The sequence below is a fragment of the Aythya fuligula genome, chromosome 7, assembly GCF_009819795.1.
Source record: "Aythya fuligula isolate bAytFul2 chromosome 7, bAytFul2.pri, whole genome shotgun sequence".
NCBI classification, from domain to species: domain Eukaryota; kingdom Metazoa; phylum Chordata; class Aves; order Anseriformes; family Anatidae; genus Aythya; species Aythya fuligula.
This window is the reverse complement of record NC_045565.1, coordinates 9,139,584-9,159,261: the sequence shown is the minus strand read 5'-3', so window position 1 is coordinate 9,159,261 and position 19,678 is coordinate 9,139,584. Positions and strand designations below refer to the sequence as shown.

Below are 19,678 nucleotides of genomic sequence, written 5' to 3'. Positions count from 1 at the left end.
GTACAGAGTGTGGAAAAGCTGTTCTAGCACATACTGCAGCCTGAGTATGAGTGTGACAGGGTTCAGGCCTTCCAGCCGACATCAGAATGACCCTACTGCAAGGTATGAGCTTCATTGCAGTTGGTAATAAAAACAGACAGTGTGAACTGTTTCTGGAAAGCCTTTGTGACAAGTTTGTGATTCTAGCAGGGAGAACTGTGTTCCCTCCACTCTGCACAGACTCCCCTTCTCATGTACCCTTCCTTAAATTCATACCTGCACTACCTGACCTTAAACTGAGGGAAAAGAGTTTGCATTTCTTTGTATGAACAGGAGGCGTGTCAGTACCATGGATGTATGTGACCTGTGCCTCTATATCAAAGGCGCTCACCTATAGTGCCGCAGATTCCGTTTCATTGCCAGTCATTTAAGTAAGGTAGCATTTATCTTGTATCACCGGGCCACTGAGCAGCAACGAGATGAGAGACTTTTTAGGTTCTACAGGCTGTCAAACCGTGAGACTTTAAAAATAATTATTAGCAGACCAGTTGTGAGAGGCAGGCAGAGAGATTTCATCGAATAATCCCTGCCCTGCAGAGTTAGGTAGGCACACCCAAACTTGGTTTAAACTAGCTGTGGCTTGAGGCAGAGCTGCACTCAGAGATGGCTAATTGCCTGACAGTTTTTATCTTTGTTGACTGAGATTCTGTAGTCGTTTTCTACGGTATGCTCTTTCCCTCTTCACAGAATCACAGAATTTTCTAGGTTGGAAGAGACCTCAAGGTCATCGAGTCCAACCTCCAACCTAACGCTAACAGCCCTCCACTAAACCATATCCCTAAGCTCTACATCTAAACGTCTTTTGAAGACTTCCAGGGATGGTGACTCCACCACTTCCCTGGGCAGCCTGTTCCAGTGCCTCACAACCCTTTCAGTGAAGAAGTTCTTCCTAACATCTAACCTAAAACTCCCCTGGCTCAACTTAAGCCCATTCCCCCTCGTCCTGTCACCAGGCACGTGGGAGAACAGGCCAACCCCCACCTCGCTACAGCCTCCCTTGAGGTACCTAAAAAGAGCGATAAGGTCACCCCTGAGCCTCCTCTTCTCCACGCTGAATAAGCCCAGGTCCCAGCTCTTATCCACATCTAGCATCATACACATAAATACCACAGTTGGATGTGGTGTTAATGCTGTGAACTTCAAAAGAAGTTGTCATGAAGTCAGAATCCATCACTGTGTTTTCTTAAATATGTGGATTGGCTGCTACAGCAAGCATATAGCATACTGTAGGTATAAGGCTGCAAATTATGATGTTTGACATCTTAATGGACAGGACCTTTCTGGAATATAATCTTGCATTTTACTACTATAAAGGTAGGAGATGACAGAAAGTCACAGTATGAAATTGGCAAGAACTTGTACTGTCTTCCACTAAGGCATACCCAGGGAGTACAGCAGAAAATACATTTAATGATTGAAGTGGAGAGAAAGGAAGGAATGCGAGATCTCCCATTTTCGTGAACTTCACATTTAAAAAAGTTGTATACAGCTATATCCTGCTCTTACCAAACTAATATAACAGTGTTCAATACATAAAATCTTCAGGGACAGGCATAAATACTAGATCATAGCTGTTCTTTGACTCTGTGTTCTAATTTTTTTGCTCAAATCCTCTTAGTTTTCTCCTTTATATCTCAGTTTTGGGCAATGACAACATTCAGTCTGTTTACATATTTGTAACATTGTACATTACATCATATGTACATCACACAGCTTGTACATTGCATTTTCCTTTTCACTGGGTCACAGATTACATTTTTCTTCCTTCCTATTCCCTCTTTATGACAAATCAATGCACTGAAAATGTTTCATTCGCAGTTAGCCTGGAAACATCCATCTCTTTGGACGGCATCCTAGAGGAGCCCATAATATGTTTGGCAGAGTAATCAAGTCATAAAGTAAATTTGGTGCTTTTAAAAGTAAACCAGACATTATAGAAACTGTCTTCTTGCTTCATTAGATTTAGCTGTGTTGTACATGCCCTTCCAGACAAATCAATTTGATTAGTTCATTAGCTGCTGAGAATGTATTATGACAAAATATGCAGTAGAAAGGAAAGGAAGTTTCCACCAGAAAGAAGTGGATGTTAGTCCAAAGTGGGCTGTTGATTTGGTGTCCTTCCTTAGCCTCCGGGGACTGCTTTTGAGAATGTTAAGCAGTAGCAAGCTGGGTGAAATCATTTTTGAAAATTATACCCTAACGCTAAGATTCAGGTTCAATGGAAATGTCCTCATACGGTTACAGCTTTGTGATCCTGTGTTGTAGCTAATTGCTAGAAGCAATTCAGGTGACCTATTTCGTGTGTGATGCCTCAGCTTCCTTGGAAGAAGAGGAATCATGTTGTAGAGCTGCACAAGGTGTGAAGCATGAGAAATCTCATTCTCTGTACATAATGTTTGGGAAGTAAGGCAAAGATACATACTAAATAATTCACAAAATGTTTTCTTTCGGATTTTCATCTGTTTTATATGCAGTATTAAGCCAGAGTGAACAATTAAAAAATAATTTACTGAGCAATAATTGTTTCTCGTTATAGGTAAGGCTATTTCACTTCAGTCATCAGACTTACAGACTTATGGATCTGGAAGGAACTTTGCCCTCTGTCTTTCCCGTTTTCTCTTGACCAAAAACTTACATCTCTTCTATCCCTGCAAAGCGTAATGGAGAAAACGTATCAGTTAATGACCTCTGGTACTTTCTAAAGCTTCTTTGCTCATCTTAAATTTTTCAAACACTTCCCCTACAGTCTTGTGTGTGAAACACAGCAGAAGTCCATTTGGCTTATGGCCCAGATCTGAATTGCCATGCAGAGTCAGTTCTGGAGAAAATAAAACCTGCCAGAACTCCTCTCTCTGAATTCTGTCACATTGAGGTATGGTGAGAACATCCTTCCCAGCTTTAAAGCCCTGACTAGCAACTGCACCTATTGGTACTGGTAATCAACTCTTGTTCATAGCTTTTTATAAAACACAGACATAAACAGCACAAAGGCTGGGGACTCTGGGGTCCTACCATGAAACTGAGAAAACTGCCTAGCAGAACAAAGGAAAGATAATCCATGGGCAAAGCTTAATTAAAGGCAGATGAGCACAGGATTTCTTTCACAAACAGTGAAAGGGAACAGTTTCTTTTGATATAGTATAAACTCACTTTAGGATAGAATAAAGCTTGTGGATTGATATTGTATAAACTTACTTTAGGATAGAATAGAACTTGTGATTAAAAGTTAGCAGGGACAAAGTAAACAACATCTTGTTATCCATAGACCTTCTGTTACGTTTAAGCATTTTGTTATTTGAAAACACCCCATTATCCGTTAACACTCAGTCAGGCTGAGACTTGAGATAACTTGAGTCAACTGTCTGTTATGTCCTGTTAACTGAGACATCCTGTTATCCGCCGACCCCCAGTTAAACCGAAAGACAACTCAGCATTTTTACAGCCTGGAAAACAACTGATTAAGAAAGTGTATTACGAGGAAGACCTACAGCCTTCCTCCCAGAGACCACTGCCCACATCCTGGAGACCCTGGCCCACAATTCTTGGAAGGCTTTGCGCAAGCGCAAGGACTGATAAGCTAATTAGCATACGAAGCGAGGGTAGGCGGGGTTAGGTAATGAATATGTATAGGTGCTAATTGAATATTCATTGTTTCGCTGTATAAATACGAGATAGTTTGTCACTTCAAACATGCACGATAGGCGGAAGGATCCCCCGTGCATCCAGCGCTGCAATAAAGAATATACCACTTAAGGAAATTCGGCTTTGATCTTTAAATCACTTTCTCTTTGGCTGGGAGCTCTGTGTGGAGCCGAGGCAATCGGCTCTGGGGCAGATGCGTTCTGCAGCGAAGCAGGGATCGGACAGGCAGGGCTAATTTTTCCAGCGTCGAGCCTACTTGAGGGAGCCTCCAGGATCCGGCAGCCCTCGTGAGGGAGGCTGATAAGGTACAGGCGGAGCCAGCAGCGCCCCCTCCCGGCCGTTCATAAGCTGCCCCTAGGGAGCGCGGTGACCAGGGCGTGCAAACAGGGCATGGTGCGGCAGATGGCGCAGGCAGGGCGAGCAGACAGGGCAGAGCGCTCCCCCCCACCCATACGAACACCTCCTCTAACGGCGGCCTCCCGTTAGCTAGGCTGCAATGGTCTCCACCAGGCACGGTGCTCTTTCCAGGAAGACAGTACACACCCAGACCAACTGCCCATCCAAAAATGCAGCAGTTCAGGTCACTGGATGCGGGGAGTGTCTGAGCCTGTTGATGCCATCAGCGGGAGGCAGAGAAACTGTGTGCATGAGGTGCGAGCAGGTGGATGACCTGATCCGCATGGTGGCAGAGCTCAAGGAGGAGGTGGAGAGGTTGAGGGATATCAGGGAGTGTGAGCAGGAGATAGACTGGTGGAGCAACTCCCTGTATGGCCTGAAGGACAGGCACCGGGGTGAGACACCCCAAATGGGGGTGGACCCCCTGCCCTGTCACTGTTGGGCAGAGGGAGGGGACCTAGGAGTTGAGGAGGAATGGAGACAGGTCCCTGCTCGGCATCGCAGGCAATGCCCTCCCCCACTGGCCCCACCTTTCCAGGTGCCCTTATGCAACAGGTTTGAGGCCCTGGAGCTTGAGAGACCCGTAGGTGAGGATGAGGTAGGAAGCCTACCCAGGTGGATGCCTAGGGCGAGGAAGTCAACTCCACGCCTCAGGACTGCCTCCACCAAAAAAGAAAGAAGGGTTATTGTTGTGGGAGACTCTCTTCTCAGGGGAACAGAGGGCCCTATTTGTCGGCCTGACCCTATCCGTAGGGAAGTCTGCTGCCTCCCTGGGGCCAGGGTCAGGGACCTTGCCAGGAGGCTTCCCAGCCTGGTTCACCCCTCTGACTATTATCCTCTTTTGATAGTCCAGGCTGGCAGTGACAACGTTGAAGAGAGAAGCCTCAAGGCTATCAAAAGAGACTTTAGGGGGTTGGAATGATTAGTGGATGGAGCAGGAGTGCAGGTGGTGTTTTCAACTATCCCTACGGTGGCAGGGAGGGGTAAACAGAGGACACGGAAAGCCCACCTGATAAACACATGGCTCAGAGGCTGGTGCCAGCACAGAAATTTTTAGTTTTTTGACCATGGGGCGCTTTACTTGGCACCTGGCCTGATGGCTGCAGATGTGTCCCTATCTCTAAGGGGAAAACGAATCCTGGGCCAGGGGCTGGCGGGGCTCATTGAGAGGGCTTTAAACTAGGCAAGAAGGGGGATGGGGCTGAAACAAGGCTTATTGGAGCTGTGCCAGGGGTAACAATGGCTAGGCCGGGGGATAAGGCAATGGCCCAGCTGAAGTGCATCTACACCAATGCACGCAGCATGGGTAACAAACAGGAGGAGCAGGAAGCCATCGTGCAGCAGGCAGGCTACGACTTGGTTGCCATCACGGAGATGTGGTGGGACCACTCATGACTGGAGTGCTGCAATGTCTGGCTATAAGCTCTTCAGAAGGGACAGGCAGCACAGAACGGGTGGTGGTGTGGCTTTCTATATTAGAGAATCTCTTGATGTTGTGGAACTTGAGGCTGGGAATGACAAGGTTGAGTCCCTGTGAGTTAGGATTAGCGGAAAGGCCAACAAGGGAAGCATCCTGGTCGGGGTCTGCTATAGACCGCCGAACCAGGATGAGGAGACGGATGAGGAGTTCTACAGGCAGCTGACAGAAGTTGCGAAATCGTTGGCGCTTGTTCTCGTGGGGGACTTCAACTTCCCAGATATGTCCTGGAAACACAACACAGCCCAGAGAAAGCAATCTAGGAGGTTTCTGGAGAGTGTGGAAGATAGATTCCTGACGCAGCTGGTTAGTGAGCCTACCAGGGGTGGCACCCCGCTGGACCTTCTCTTCACAAACAGAGAAGGACTGGTGGGAGATGTGGTGGTCGGAAGCTGTCTTGGGCAGAGTGACCACGAAATGGTGGAGTTCTCTATTCTTGGCGAGGCCAGGAAGGGGACCAGTAAAACCGCTATATTGGACTTCTGGAGGGCTGACTTTGAGCTGCTCAGGACACTGGTTGGTAGAGTCCCTTGGGAGGTGGTTCTGAAGGGCAGAGGAATCCTGGAAGGCTGGGCGCTCTTCAAGAAGGAAATCTTAATGGCGCAGGAGCTGTCTGTACCCACGTGCCCAAAGACGAGCTGGCGTGGAAGAAGACCGGCCTGGCTCAACAGAGTTGCAGCTTGAGCATAGGAGAAAAAAGAGGGTTTATAATCTTTGGAAAAAAGGGTGGGCCACTGAGGAGGACTATAAGGATGTTGCGAGGCTGTGCAGGGACAAAATTAGAAAGGCCAAAGCTCATCTGGAGCTCAATCTGGCTACTGCTGTTAAAGACAACAAAAAATCTTTTTACAAATATATCAACGCAAAATGGAGGACTAAGGAGAATCTCCATCCTTTACTGGATGCGGGGGGAAACCTAGTTACAAGAGATGAGGAAAAGGCGGAGGTGCTTAATGCCTTCTTTGCCTCAGTCTTTAGCGGCAATACCGGATGTTCTCTGGATACCCAGTACCCTGAGCTGGCGGAAGGGGATGGGGAGCAGAATGTGGCCCTCACTATCCATGAGGAAACGGTTGGCAACTTGCTATGGCACTTGGATGTGCGTAAGTCGATGGGGCCAGATGGGATCCACCCGAGGATACTGAGAGAACTGGCAGAGGAGCTGGCCAAGCTGCTTACCATCATTTATCAGCAGTCCTGGCTATCGGGGGAGGTCCCAGTTGACTGGCGGCTAGCAAACATGATGCCCATCTACAGGAAGGGCTGGAGGGCAGACCTGGGGAACTACAGGCCTGTCAGCTTGACCTCAGTGCCAGGGAAGCTCATGGAGCAGATTATTTTGAGAGTCATCACGCGGCACTTACAGGTCAAGCAGGCAATCAGGCCCAGTCAGCATGGGTTTATGAAAGGCAGGTCCTGCTTGACGAACCTGATCTCCTTCTATGACAAAGTGACGCGCTGGGTGGATGAGAGAAAGGCTGTGGATGTGGTCTACCTTGACTTCAGCAAGGCTTTTGACACTGTTTCCCACAGCATTCTCCTCAAGAAACTGTCTGCTCTTGGCTTGGACTGGCGTATGCTTCATTGGGTTACAAACTGGCTGGATAGCCAGGCCCAAAGAGTCGTGGTGAATGGAGTCAAATCCAGTTGGAGGCCAGTCACTAGTGGTGTTCCCCAGGGCTCGGTGCTGGGGCCGGTCCTCTTTAATATCTTCATCGATGATCTGGACAAGGGCATCGAGTGCACCCTCAGTAAGTTTGCAGATGACACCAAGCGAGGTGCGTGTGTCGATCTCCTCGAGGGCAGGAAGGCTCTGCAGGAGGATCTGGACAGGCTGGACCGATGGGCTGAGGCCAACTGCATGAAGTTCAACAAGGCCAAGTGCCGGGTCCTGCACCTGGGGTGCAATAACCCCAAGCAGAGCTACAGGCTGGGAGATGAATGGTTGGAAAGCTGCCTGGTGGAGAAGGACCTGGGAGTATTGGTAGATAGTTGGCTGAATATGAGCCAGCAGTGTGCTCAGGTGGCCAAGAAGGCCAACGGCATCCTGACTTGTATCAGGAACAGCGTGACCAGCAGGGCTAGGGAGGTGATCGTCCCCCTGTACTCAGCTCTGGTGAGGCCACACCTTGAGTACTGTGTTCAGTTTTGGGCCCCTCGCTACAAGAAGGACATGGAGGTGCTTGAGCGAGTCCAGAGAAGGGCAATGAGGCTGGTGAGGGGCCTGGAGAACAAGTCCTAGGAGGAGCGGCTGAGGGAGCTGGGCTTGTTCAGCCTGGAGAAGAGGAGGCTCAGGGGCGACCTTATTGCTCTCTACAGATACCTTAAAGGAGGCTGTAGCGAGGTGGGGGTTGGTCTGTTCTCCCATATGCCTGGTGACAGGACGAGGGGGAATGGGCTAAAGTTGCGCCAGGGGAAGGTTTAGGTTGGATGTTAGGAAGAACTTCTTTACCAAAAGGGTTGTTAGGCATTGGAACGGGCTGCCCAGGGAAGTGGTGGAGTCGCCATCCCTGGAAGTCTTTAAAAGACATTTAGATGTAGAGCTTATCGCCATCCCTGGAAGTCTTTAAAAGACATTTAGATGTAGAGCTTAGGGATATGGTTTAGTGGAGGACTTGTTAGTGTTAAGTCAGAGGTTGGACTCGATGATCTTGAGGTCTCTTCCAACCTAGAAATTCTGTCATTCTATGTGATTCTGTGAATTAGGTTTTGGCTTGTCTGCAGGAATACAGAGTGGACTGAAAGAAAGGGGAACCTGATGCTTAGAAGACAGACAGACTGCTATTTGGAAGGGCCAGGAGAGTTGGAAGAAAAGGCCTATGGTCAGCCAGGCGTGAACGTCCCTGAGATATATTTACACAAAATCACTTGGGCTTCCTTCAACTGTCCTCATCCAAAGCCAGGATGAAGAAACAGGAATAGACCACTCAGTAAGGGGCAAAGTAAACTCTTACTCTTCTGTGAATACTGATACAGTTCTGGAATTTGAGTTACCACAAACAAGGAATGCACAGAGCATGGAAGCTGGGTGTTTACAAGGCTTACTAGTGAGCCAGGTCATTTTTCCCCAGTTACAATGGGGAGAATAAGAGTTATAACCCTGGTAAAACATTCTGGGAATAACAACGGTAACCTCAATTTCATTGCACTAGTGACAAATGTAGATGTTTTTGTTAGAGGAGCATCAAATTCTTCTTGCTTTGTGGACTGACGGTCTTCATTTCTTCAATATTCAGTCTGACTAAAAAAATATTTCTTCAGTCTTTTCATCACTTCAGTCTTCATTTCTTCTTGCTCAATTTCAAAAACAAACAAAAAACAACAAACAGCTGCTTTCTAATGTACCAAGTACTATTTTTTCATTTTTGATTAAAAGGCCCACCTCATCCTCCTCAGCAGCTGGCTAGGAGGTTTAAATATGCTCTGCATGCCCTCCAAACATGCTACCTCCTCCTGAAAGTGATGGGATAGAGGAAGGCATTATTCATTTGTCACTTGAGAACCTACCCAGTTTCACTATCAGCTTTTTGAAAGGCACTGGCACACTATAAGAGTCTGAGTTCATCGCAGCCTTCTTTCTACAATCCCTGCTGTACAGGATTTGTTAGCCCGAGGTATCTGCTGTACTAATCAATGTCAGTAACACCTGAAAACATGCTTCTCAGAAACATTTTCGGAGGCCTGCTTTTGTACCAGTGCCTGCAACGAACTGATTCGCTTAGATAGGTGGGTGAAAATGTGTTGTTCATTTTACACAGATATCCATTTTCTACTCCCTGTATTCTTTTTGCCTTTTAACACCTAAGATTTATCATGTGGAAATTCTCCCCCTTCCTAACTGTTCCCAGACAGCGTGCTGCCATTTTGGCATCCCAAGTAACAAAGGAGGGAAAGGGTTGTCTTCTGTGCGCATCTCCTTTGTGCTGTATTAATCGCAGAAATTAAATTTAGTTGTTTGTGCCTGGAGTAACTTGGCAAGGGAGGCTGAGGCAAGAACACCCTTTGTAAATAAAATTGTTAAACCGAATACAAAGTTTTGTATGGCCCTTTATGGGAGCATGCTCTTGGGACTCCCCAAAAATCAATAGACAAAATAGAAAACAGTAAATCAAATTAATAGAGTTTCTGCTCAGCTGTAGAAGTGAATAATTTACCTCATAGGTAGTTCTGGTTTTAGAGGGTAGCCAAGATCTGTGGTGAACAGTGAGAACAGGGACCATGGAGCAGTTCAGTCCCACAGCAGCGGAGTGAGAATCTGGAGTGAACCGAGTACAGATGGGCTGGACAGGAGAAACAGTAAAAAAGTCTCTTCCCCAGAGATGAAAAGATTATGTCAGTCTTCTCTTCAATGGTACAAATTTAGGTCTGTGACATGGCATTAGACTGCCACAGTATGGCAGGACACCCTCTAGCCTCTCCTCTGCCTTAGTTTCCCTGGTAGTATTCCCAGTTTACTCTAGTGGTTTATGGCTTCAAGGTCAGGTAGCTTGAAAAGGCCAACCCACCCCTGTCCCTCTGGTCTTCCCTCACAGAGTAAAAGCCTGAAGACAAGGTAGTCACACACAGCACTCCCCAGCACAGCCAAGTCCAATCTGCAGTGCCCCCAGAACAGCTCATTAACTTGCTCCCTGGGCTGAGCTTTCAGGTTCAGCCTTCCCTGTCTGCTGTGGCTCAACCTCTGCACAAAGCCAGGGAACTCTGGTTAACCAAACTTGTCTCAGATAGTTTCAGTTGGTAGCTTCCCTACTTCCAGTTCCCAAATAAGAGTTCCCACCTTTCAGCCCTTCTTGCATGTGAGATAAAAAGCGAATTGTACTGGTGCAGTTTAGTGCCTACTGTAGGCAGTGGAAAGATGGTATTTTAAAAATGATAAAATGTTGAATTGGTAGCACTTTTTATTTTATTTTACCTGCATACGCAGCAGTTACTTCTGAAATGCAATGAAGTCAGTGACTAGAGCCTATCATGGCAGGATGTGGCGGGGGGAGCTGCACAAGTGTCTTGATGGATAAGATACAGGGCAAAAGTGGAGACAGCCAACTCTCTGATGGAAAGACTAAGTGAAGAGGAACAATGAGAAGCAATTTGTACCTACACACAGCAATCAAAGTGAAAACCCTGGGGTTTGAGAAATAATAGCTCATGATAACCAGAAGGTAAAAAAATGTGGTCTCATCTGATATTAAAGAATTACCATCCTTATCCACAAATAATAGGACTATTGTTTTCAAACTATCCCCAGAAAATACGTATACTGCCCTAATGGCTTTGCAGCTATTTTTCCTGGCACATACTGTCTTGTCTTACAACATCCCTGTGCAAGAAATCCTGTCCTTTCTAGAAGTATCATCAGTGATTCTGTTAGAGGGAAAAAAAAAAAAAAAAAAAAAAAAAAAAAAGAAAAACAAGACAAGATTAAAATCACCAGTAAAATCACCAAAATTTCAAAATCTTCTGTTGGAATTGTTTCTAAAGACAGCCTGAAAGAGTGAGTGCAGGTGAAAAACACCAGCGGATGTTTTAGCTGAATCTGTCATAGATTTCAGTGACAAGTGCCCTGCCAGAGACAAAATGGCCAGTGGCAGCTGAAGCAGGAGGTGGCTCAGACTACAGCAGTGGGCAGGATTTGGACAGGGTTTGGGCAGGACCGTTGAGAACAGAGATGTTCTGAGGCATTTCTCCCTGCTGCAACTTGAGCCTCTAACACAGAGTCCAAAATCAAACAGACCTAATGCTTAAGCTAGAAGAGAATCCACTGCAGCTCTGTAATCAGTGTCTCTGTGTACAGAGGTGTAAAGCCATATATTTCTTTATAAACTGCTCTGCTAGGGCTATCATCCAGCCTGTCATCACCTTGGACTTTGATTCCCCAAGTGTTCATGTGAGGCCTGTACAGAAACAGAGCTGCTTCTTTGTCTAGCTCTCTGCAGTAAGGACTGTGTTAATACCTACTCTGCTAAATGCCTCATCTGGATCCTCACGGACTTTTGTTTCAGTTGCTATGACATCCTTTCTCTCTGACCTTGATTAACGGAATGTAACAGGCAATTATCACAAGGATGCAGACAGGATGCAAGTGGGTTGATGTGGCTGTGCAAGCAGTTAACACCGTGACTACGTCCCACCCAGTCTAAGCCCTTTTCAGCTGGATCCTGCCCTCTCCCAGATCATTGCTTTGATGGCTATTGCTGGGCATCATCTTAGCTCCCCATTTTCTATTAAATCATATATATATTGCCAGTCTTCGCATCCAAGGGCCTCGATGGGATGTCTATCTCTAGCTTACCTGTCATCTTTCAGACAGTGCTGGCTTTCCAGCTCTCATACTCTGTCAGCCAGTGATGCTCATTTCCATCGTTCACTTAACACAGCTACCAACATGCATGATTTACTTGTCTTCATGCAGTTCCTCATGCTGGTGGCAGTGGCAACAAAAGACACTGACACTAACTAGGCTACAGGCATACAGAGCCTCCTGGCTGTATTGTCCATGCTGACCTACATTGTCTTATTCTTACCTGCTACTTTCCTGACAGTATGCCTTCACTCTTCTCTCCATATACTTTGGTAAGTCCTCTGGAACAGAGATTTTTCACTCCGTGCTGGTATAATGCTAACATTTCTAGGCATGAGAGTAATGCAGACAATGAAATGGTGGACTTGTGCTCTCCGATAACATCATAAATTTCCTCATATATACTTACTTTTTTGTTGATGAATTAGTAGTTCAGTATGGCCACAATACAAAGTCAACTGAAGCTTGTTTTTTTTTTTTTTTTTTGATATGTACGTAGATTATTTTTTTTTTAGATTTTTTTAAAAAGAATACAGAGAACCTTCTGTTCTAAATCAACAAATATCTAAAAACTAAACCTATATGAACTAAAATGATGGGAAACACTAGCACTTATCCTCAGAAAGCCAAACTTACTTTTCACTTCGCTCTAATTTTGTAGTTGTGCCTGCTTTGTACAAAACCGGCGGCATTCCTGTCCACGACTTGCAGATGATGCTTCAAATCATGAAATCACAGTTGGACAGTAATTTCACAGCACAGCAGACAAATGCAAACAAACATGCCATCTTTATTAAACTTATATGTTTTTCACTGAAAGTGTATGTGAAATTCACGTGTGATTGGGAAGACTTTGCACTGTATTCTCTCTGCTCTTTATAGATGACTACCACTTTACTTGAAACAGCAAGCCACACTAAAACCATGCATCTTTAAATATAGAGTGAGTTTCTGGGCCTGATTACCCAAAGCAGTTGAGCTATTTCACACAGAACCATACCCCTTCCTTCTTGTGCCAACTGATATTTCAGAATGTCACCAGCAGGAAATCACTGACATCTCCCTGTCTAATGAAAACCTGGATCCCATGCTGAAAGACATCACATTTAGACAAGCCTTATCTCACTTATGAAGGATTGAGCATCTTCTTTTCCTGGTAAGAAAAGGAATGCTTTCTCTTTCTCTGCAGTTTCAGTAGGGGGACATAAGACCGCAGAACACATCAATAAAGAATGGACACAGAGGCATTTCTCCCTGATTACAGAAACATCTTTTTTGTTGTTTTTGATTACAGGAACATTTTGCAGCATTTAGTAACAAAGGGTATTTTTTTTCAGAGCAAAATTCTCATCACCTTCTTTGCTCCCCCCAAAAAACATTACTCAGTCAGAAAGTTAAGACTCTGCCCTCCTTACCTAAAGGCTTTTTTATTAAATAAAAGCATTGTTGCTGCCTCATACACAAGAAGCAAAGGTGCTTGATTTTATCATTGTTTATTTGTAGTAACCAATTATCAGGGGGAACAAGTAGTGAGAAATAGTCATGTCTCACTTACACATTCAACTGAAAATGGCAAGTTCAAAAAATCCTCGCCATGCAATCAGTACAACCTATTGATTGCTATTGCATTCCTAACTATGAACATACTTGATCTATTTGGTATTTTGTTTTCAAATTCACTGACTTGTGGCGGAATTACTTTCTTGCATTTCTTTTCAAGTGAGAAAAACTGAACTCTTGATTTTACATTTCCCAGGGAAACATCCTTGTGCAGCAATCAGAACTAGTTACTGTCATCAGACAGCTGGAATGGTCTTGATGTGCTCCGGAGTCTTACAGACAGCAAGTCAACAACAATCACGTTGGCTACTCTGTAAAAAGAATAGAAAAATAATCTCAGAGCAGCATTCAGAAGTTATGTACCAAAGAGATTCAGACCTATTTTCTGAGCATATTTCACACATAAGGCACAGTGTGTCTTTTAGGACTTGACTTCACAGTTCACCAGAACAGATATTCCACAGAAGGTATGGAAAGTTTCTGGGTCATTCTGCCCTTACAGAAGTAAGCTGTTTTGCACTTTCATTGTGGATGAACTCCTCAGGTAACATAGATCAACCCAGGGATGGCAGCCAGGATCAGCCGAGACTCTCAGCTATCTGACAAGCCCATGATCTCAGGGCAGGTCTGAGGTAAAACTGTGGAGAAAAAAAAAACAAAAAAAAACAAAAAAAAACAAACAGCAAGTCAGGGGCAGTGAGAGTACCCAGAGCCAGACCAGTGAGGTCCAGAGCCAGGCACAAGCAGAGCTGTGCCAGAAACGGATACACAGTGAAGGGCCAGACCCACACTTAAAATGGAGCCCTATAAGCAGAGGGGTGGATGGGCCCCCAGGCAAGGCCAGCCAGGGCAATTAAGACCTATTAACAGTGTCAGGGTCCTGACAGATGCTGCTTCTCAAGTTCTTGAGAAAGCCTTACTAACTTCTTCCTGCTAAAATGAAGTCTTAATAAATGAGCACATTTCTCAGGTACAGAGTGCTTACTGCCTTGCACTTAACTGCTCCTTAATACCCATCTAACATCTGGCCATTTATTTAGGGTCTTAATTTTAGAATCTTCTAACATTTTGGAAAATTTGAGCAAAAGATCTCAAGGGATATTTTTACTTCAAATCATCTGTTTCATTACATTAAAGGAAGATAGCGGGGTTTAATTAATATGCCTAAGAACAGAAGAATACCAGAATGACCATTCTGAGTCAGTCCCCAGCTCCAACCTCCAACATCAGGCTCAAAGCAGCATGCTAGGAAAGAGTACAAGAATATGGTGAGATTGCTGCCAGAATAAACCTGCTGAGACACAGGCTCTTTACCTCCTTTTTCCTAGTAACTGGAAGAGAAATCATTCCTCTCAAAATGTCACTCATGTTTTAGTGAGGCTTCTTTTGTGTAGATTATAAATAGTCTTATTAGAAGCTCTCATTTTTAGGATTTGAAGATCTGAACTCTGGGACTAGTATTACAGAGAAGTGCTTGCAACTGAAGCACTCAGAATGGCTAGCTGAGCATTTCAGAACAGGGGTTTTACACACTGCCCCATAGGTTGTTGGGCATTTAGTCCTTTAATGATCACCTGTGCTACTGCCTTCTGGTGCACTGGTTCCTGAATTTCTCCTCTGTACTTGTGATCACTTGATGCACTTTCATCAGATTAAGATGGTTGGGCAAAAAATTTGAAAAGAAACATTTCAGCTTTATTATGGAATATCAGATACTCCATATCCCACTGATGGTACATTTTGCTCTCTTCAGTTTTGGGTTTTACAAATACGTGTTTTGTTTCAGTTGAATCTTACAAATTGTGTGTACAATCCAGCAACTGAGCTGGATTATTTAAGTTCTGTCATTTCTGTAGGAGCAGCAGTTTTCAGTCACATGTAGCTAGCAATTTTTATGACATATGAGCCAAGATGAAACTCAGTTTGCCTTGATCATTTTCTCTCTGTACTGTTGAAAGGACTTCAAATATCAGTACTCCTGTTAGCAACTTACATTAGAAAAATGGAGTGATGACTGTGGTATGAAAAAGCTCTTTCAGAGGTTTGGTTCCTTCCTCCCCCTTAACAATAAGTGTTTGAAAAACATGGTGTAGACGTAATGACATGCTACAGACTGGGCAGCAATGAGGACCAACAAAAGCCTGTAACTCTTATTTCCAGCTGCCACAGAAGTGAAAGGAACAGACACCTTTATTTACCATATGTCTGACCAACAGGTGCTCTTTCCCCACCAGATTTTGCCTGAACATGCCTGAGAGTCACTTGATTATAAAACTATACTGACCCAATGTTTGTGAAGATGTAGATTGAACTTGTGTGGAGGTATTTGATCATTAAGTGCAGCTGTTACTGAAAGTCATTATTGGAACATACAATCCAATGAGAATCTTGCAAGCTTTAATAAGAACAGTGTCATTCTGGGTTGACTGGGGCCATTGATTAGTATTACAAACAGTGTAGCAGTAAAAGCACATTTTTCCAGTGATTTTACCTGGTATGATTTTTATCTTGTTTGATAAACAAGATCATCTGCTTCCCTGGGACAGTGTCCAGTTCTGGGTTCCCCAGTACAAGAAAGATGCAGACTTACTGGAACAAGTCCAGCACAGGGCCACATGGCTGGTGAAGGAACTAGATCATATTTTATATGTGGAGACAGCTATGAGACTCTTCAGCCTGCAGAAAAAGTGGCTTTGAGGCTAAGGTTCGATATCAATGTGATTAAATATCTGGTAGGAGGGAATGAAAAGGAGAGACAGACTCTTCTCAGTGATTTCAAGTCCAATAAAAACAAAAACTAAACAACAAAACAAAAACAAGTTCCCTCAGAACACTAGAGGGTGGTCAACCACTGGGACAGGTTGTCCAGAGAGTTAGGGGAGTTTTGATCTTTAAGAATATTCAAAACCCAACTCACTGTAATCCTGAGAAGCCTGCAGGGAACCAGCTGTAGCTTACCTTGCTCGTGAAGGGAGTAGACTAGATGATCACAAAAGGTACTGTCCAGTCTCAGTTTCTTTCTGACTGCACAAAGAAAACTAAATTCTTATTTACCAGACATCTACTAGCCAGAACAGCAGGAGGAACATATCAACAAGTCTAATGTGGATAATATAAAAACAACAGTCCCGCATGCTAACAAGCTCAGAACTCAGCTTCAGGCACACACAAAAAAAATAAGGAAGAGAAAATCTGAGAAATCTTTCTCCTACCACACAGTGAATGCTGACATGAAGAGTTAAACACTGGATACTTATTCAGGCTGCTAATTCCATTCATACTTTCAGAATAATGTAATTCAGAACTTGATAGCATTTAGCTGTAACTTTCTCAATTCATAGACATAAACAAATGGTAGCCCAAGTATATTTTTGAAGGGATGCAAGACATGGACTCCTGAGGGCTCTTGAACAGAAGACATTTATTACCCTTTTTCACTACTACATATACTTTCCCCATAGCCCCACGTGCTGTCCACACGCCCACATCTGTTATACAATTGGTTAGAGACCCTCAGACATGTGCCTCAAGCCAGCCAGCAATTGCCCACTGCCCCAAAGCTCATCTTTAACACAGCAGCCAATTTACTTTATCTCAACCTTGCTCAAGTTGTCATTTCTACCACTTGTTTTCTCATTATCTCTAATTCAGGGACACGTGAAACAGCATGGAACCACCTGCAAATTCCTTTCCCACTTATTTTTCGCAGCACTTTGCCATATACTAATAGCTCCTTCCTTGAAATGAAGTATGCTAATGGACAAGTCAGAGAAGTTCTTTGTCCAACCATCTGCTAGTTGTTTTCCCGTTCTGTCACTTGAGAAGTCACAATGGAAGCACCTATTGTCATTTAGTATCTATTAATATATTTAACTGTTAGCATACATTTTACACTCAATTTTGAGTAACAGAAGATTTTACTAGATAAAACACTTTGTAATAAGAAAATGTAGTATGTTGAGTTAGCTCCTTTATTGCTGTCCAGTAGTCTACAGCAACCTCTCCCTTTATTGAAAAGAAGTTCTACTAGAAATGTATTTGTTTCACGTTAGAAAAAGTAGATTTAGTGCCATTCTGATACAAGAACATGGTTGTCTGCCAAAGGAAGCTTCTAAGATGCTAAGGAAACCCCCATGAGACAAGGCCCATGTCCTTCATCAGAATAGCCATGCCTGCTTTAATTTATATGTTTTGCTAGTGGACACAATGCACAGATGTTCTTGGTAGCACAGGTGCCCCTCTCCAGCTGAATACAAGACAATTATAGCACAATATCAATTTAAGAGTATTTTCAGACAATAAAAAGCAGGAGCATCCACTTCCACACATGTAATTACTCTGACAACTTCTGTGCAGACGAGCACTTAAACAGTGTTCATTGTTAAACTGAATCTGAGTTTCAGGCCAGTGGTCCTTCTGCAGCACCAGGGTTCCTGCAGGTAAGGAGTATGTCAGTCTGGCAGCTTGGGCTTCCCTGCATCAGCTCCACACAGCCCTGGCTGTTAAAGACCATAGTGATTGGCTTGCCAGGTCTTTCACCCTTCTCTGAACTATTTCTCTTCAGTATCTGACATCCTTGTGTTGATTGAACAAGATATAGAAACAACCCCCCTCTTTGACTGTTACTTTTTCTAAAGAAAATACAGTTATTCAGTGGACAACAGTCCAACTGCTTTGAAACTTTTCTGCATTTAAGGAATAAAGCTTTCTTCAGGCTAGTCTGCAATTTCTAGAATTCTACCAAATATTTTTGTTTATAACAGATGTTTATCATGTTTTGCCAGAGGCTTGAACAGTTGGCAGCTTTTCCTAAGCATCAACTGTTAGCACAAGAAGTACAGGAAAGCTGACATACCTGCCCTTTTACAACAAATCATGATGAAGAACATTGCCAGCTATAATATGAATTTTTCATTTTCCCTTTACTGAATTTCAGAAGAAATTTAGCATTTACTGCAATGAGTTAGCATTGTACGAGGCAGGAGATTAACACTGAATTAGCAGGAGGTTTAGTTGCTTAAATTCAGGGTACAACTTCACACTGATTTATTTTCCAGTAAATAAATACTACTGAGTTGATTGAAATTAAATCTTTTTCCTTCACAGGTAAGATACGCCTTCCAACAACCTGCATCCACCCAAAGAACTTTCTGCTGCACTTCAAAGTGACTGCTTAACTCTAGGTCTCCTTGCAGAAAAATAATGGCTAAAGAGGTGACAAGATCTAATGCAGAAAGGCATAACCGGGACATGTGGAACCAGGTATGTTTAAAACTGTTGTTTTGTAACTCCTCTTGCACAGTCACCTGCACTTGATAATTTAGAACATGCACAGGCCTTGCTTTACATAGGCATGTGACATTCATATTATCCTGTCCCACAGCTGATGGAGGTGACACACATTTCTAACAATTAACTCAGGTAGCTAGATCTTAGAGAAATTTAATAGATAATTTAATTGAGTAACGTTTCTCAAAAATACTATTTAGTGCTTCAAGGAATCTGGCCTTGACAAATGGTATAGATTATCAGTGCTAATGGCCTGAATACATCCAATTAGAACTGTAGAACAAAAATAATGAGGGACTTAAAAACATAGGTGATAATTAGGTTAGTCAACAAAGTGTCTGTGGTCTAACCAAAGACATAACCTATAAGACACCTGTAGAATAGCATGCAAAAAACGATATATTTGATCTGTACTGAATATGGAGGTGCTAATGACTGAAGTATATTTGTTCAATACATAAAGTAATTGGAAAATGCAGAATAGGAGATGATAGCTAGAGCAACATGCACATTGTACAAATTACTAGTTAAAAGCAGCTTTATAACCTTTAGATTCAAGGGACTGAGGAGCTAGATCTGGTTGTGTGGGGATTGGTCACAGCCTGGATAGCACCCTACTGTAAGGCCCTGAATGGAACACAAGTCTAGTAGCCATTATGTACCTGGGCACTGCAGACAGCTCGGTCCCTCAAAGGGGTGGCATGAGGAGCAAATGGCTGTTGCAGTGGGTGAGGAGGAGGCAGCTCCAGCATCATCAGCAGCTTGCAGTCCCTTGACAGCAGTAACAGCCAGGGCCAGAGCAGCTCGTGGCCAGTGGCAGAATCAGGCTCTAGAAGGAACAACAAATATGAAACACCACCATTACCTTAGATAAAAGGAAAACTCAAGCATGCACAGCATTACATTTTTGCCCTACCTTGGGTTTTCTGAAGTTTAGCGCAAATTCCTCTTCCACAGAAAGTAGCTGGAAAGGGCATAAC

The 19,678-nt window shown here is 43.9% G+C and overlaps 1 protein-coding gene across 2 annotated transcripts in view; it reads left to right on the top strand.

Moving 5' to 3' along the window:
• WAPL (WAPL cohesin release factor) overlaps positions 1-19,678 on the top strand; it is a 154,209-nt gene that overhangs the window by 38,370 nt on the left and 96,161 nt on the right. For both annotated transcript variants that reach the window (XM_032191381.1, XM_032191382.1), the window contains exon 3: positions 18,516-18,671. In XM_032191381.1, the coding sequence (XP_032047272.1) occupies positions 18,637-18,671 (35 nt within the window). In that variant the 5' untranslated portion in view covers positions 18,516-18,636. The remainder of the gene's footprint in view (positions 1-18,515; positions 18,672-19,678) is intronic.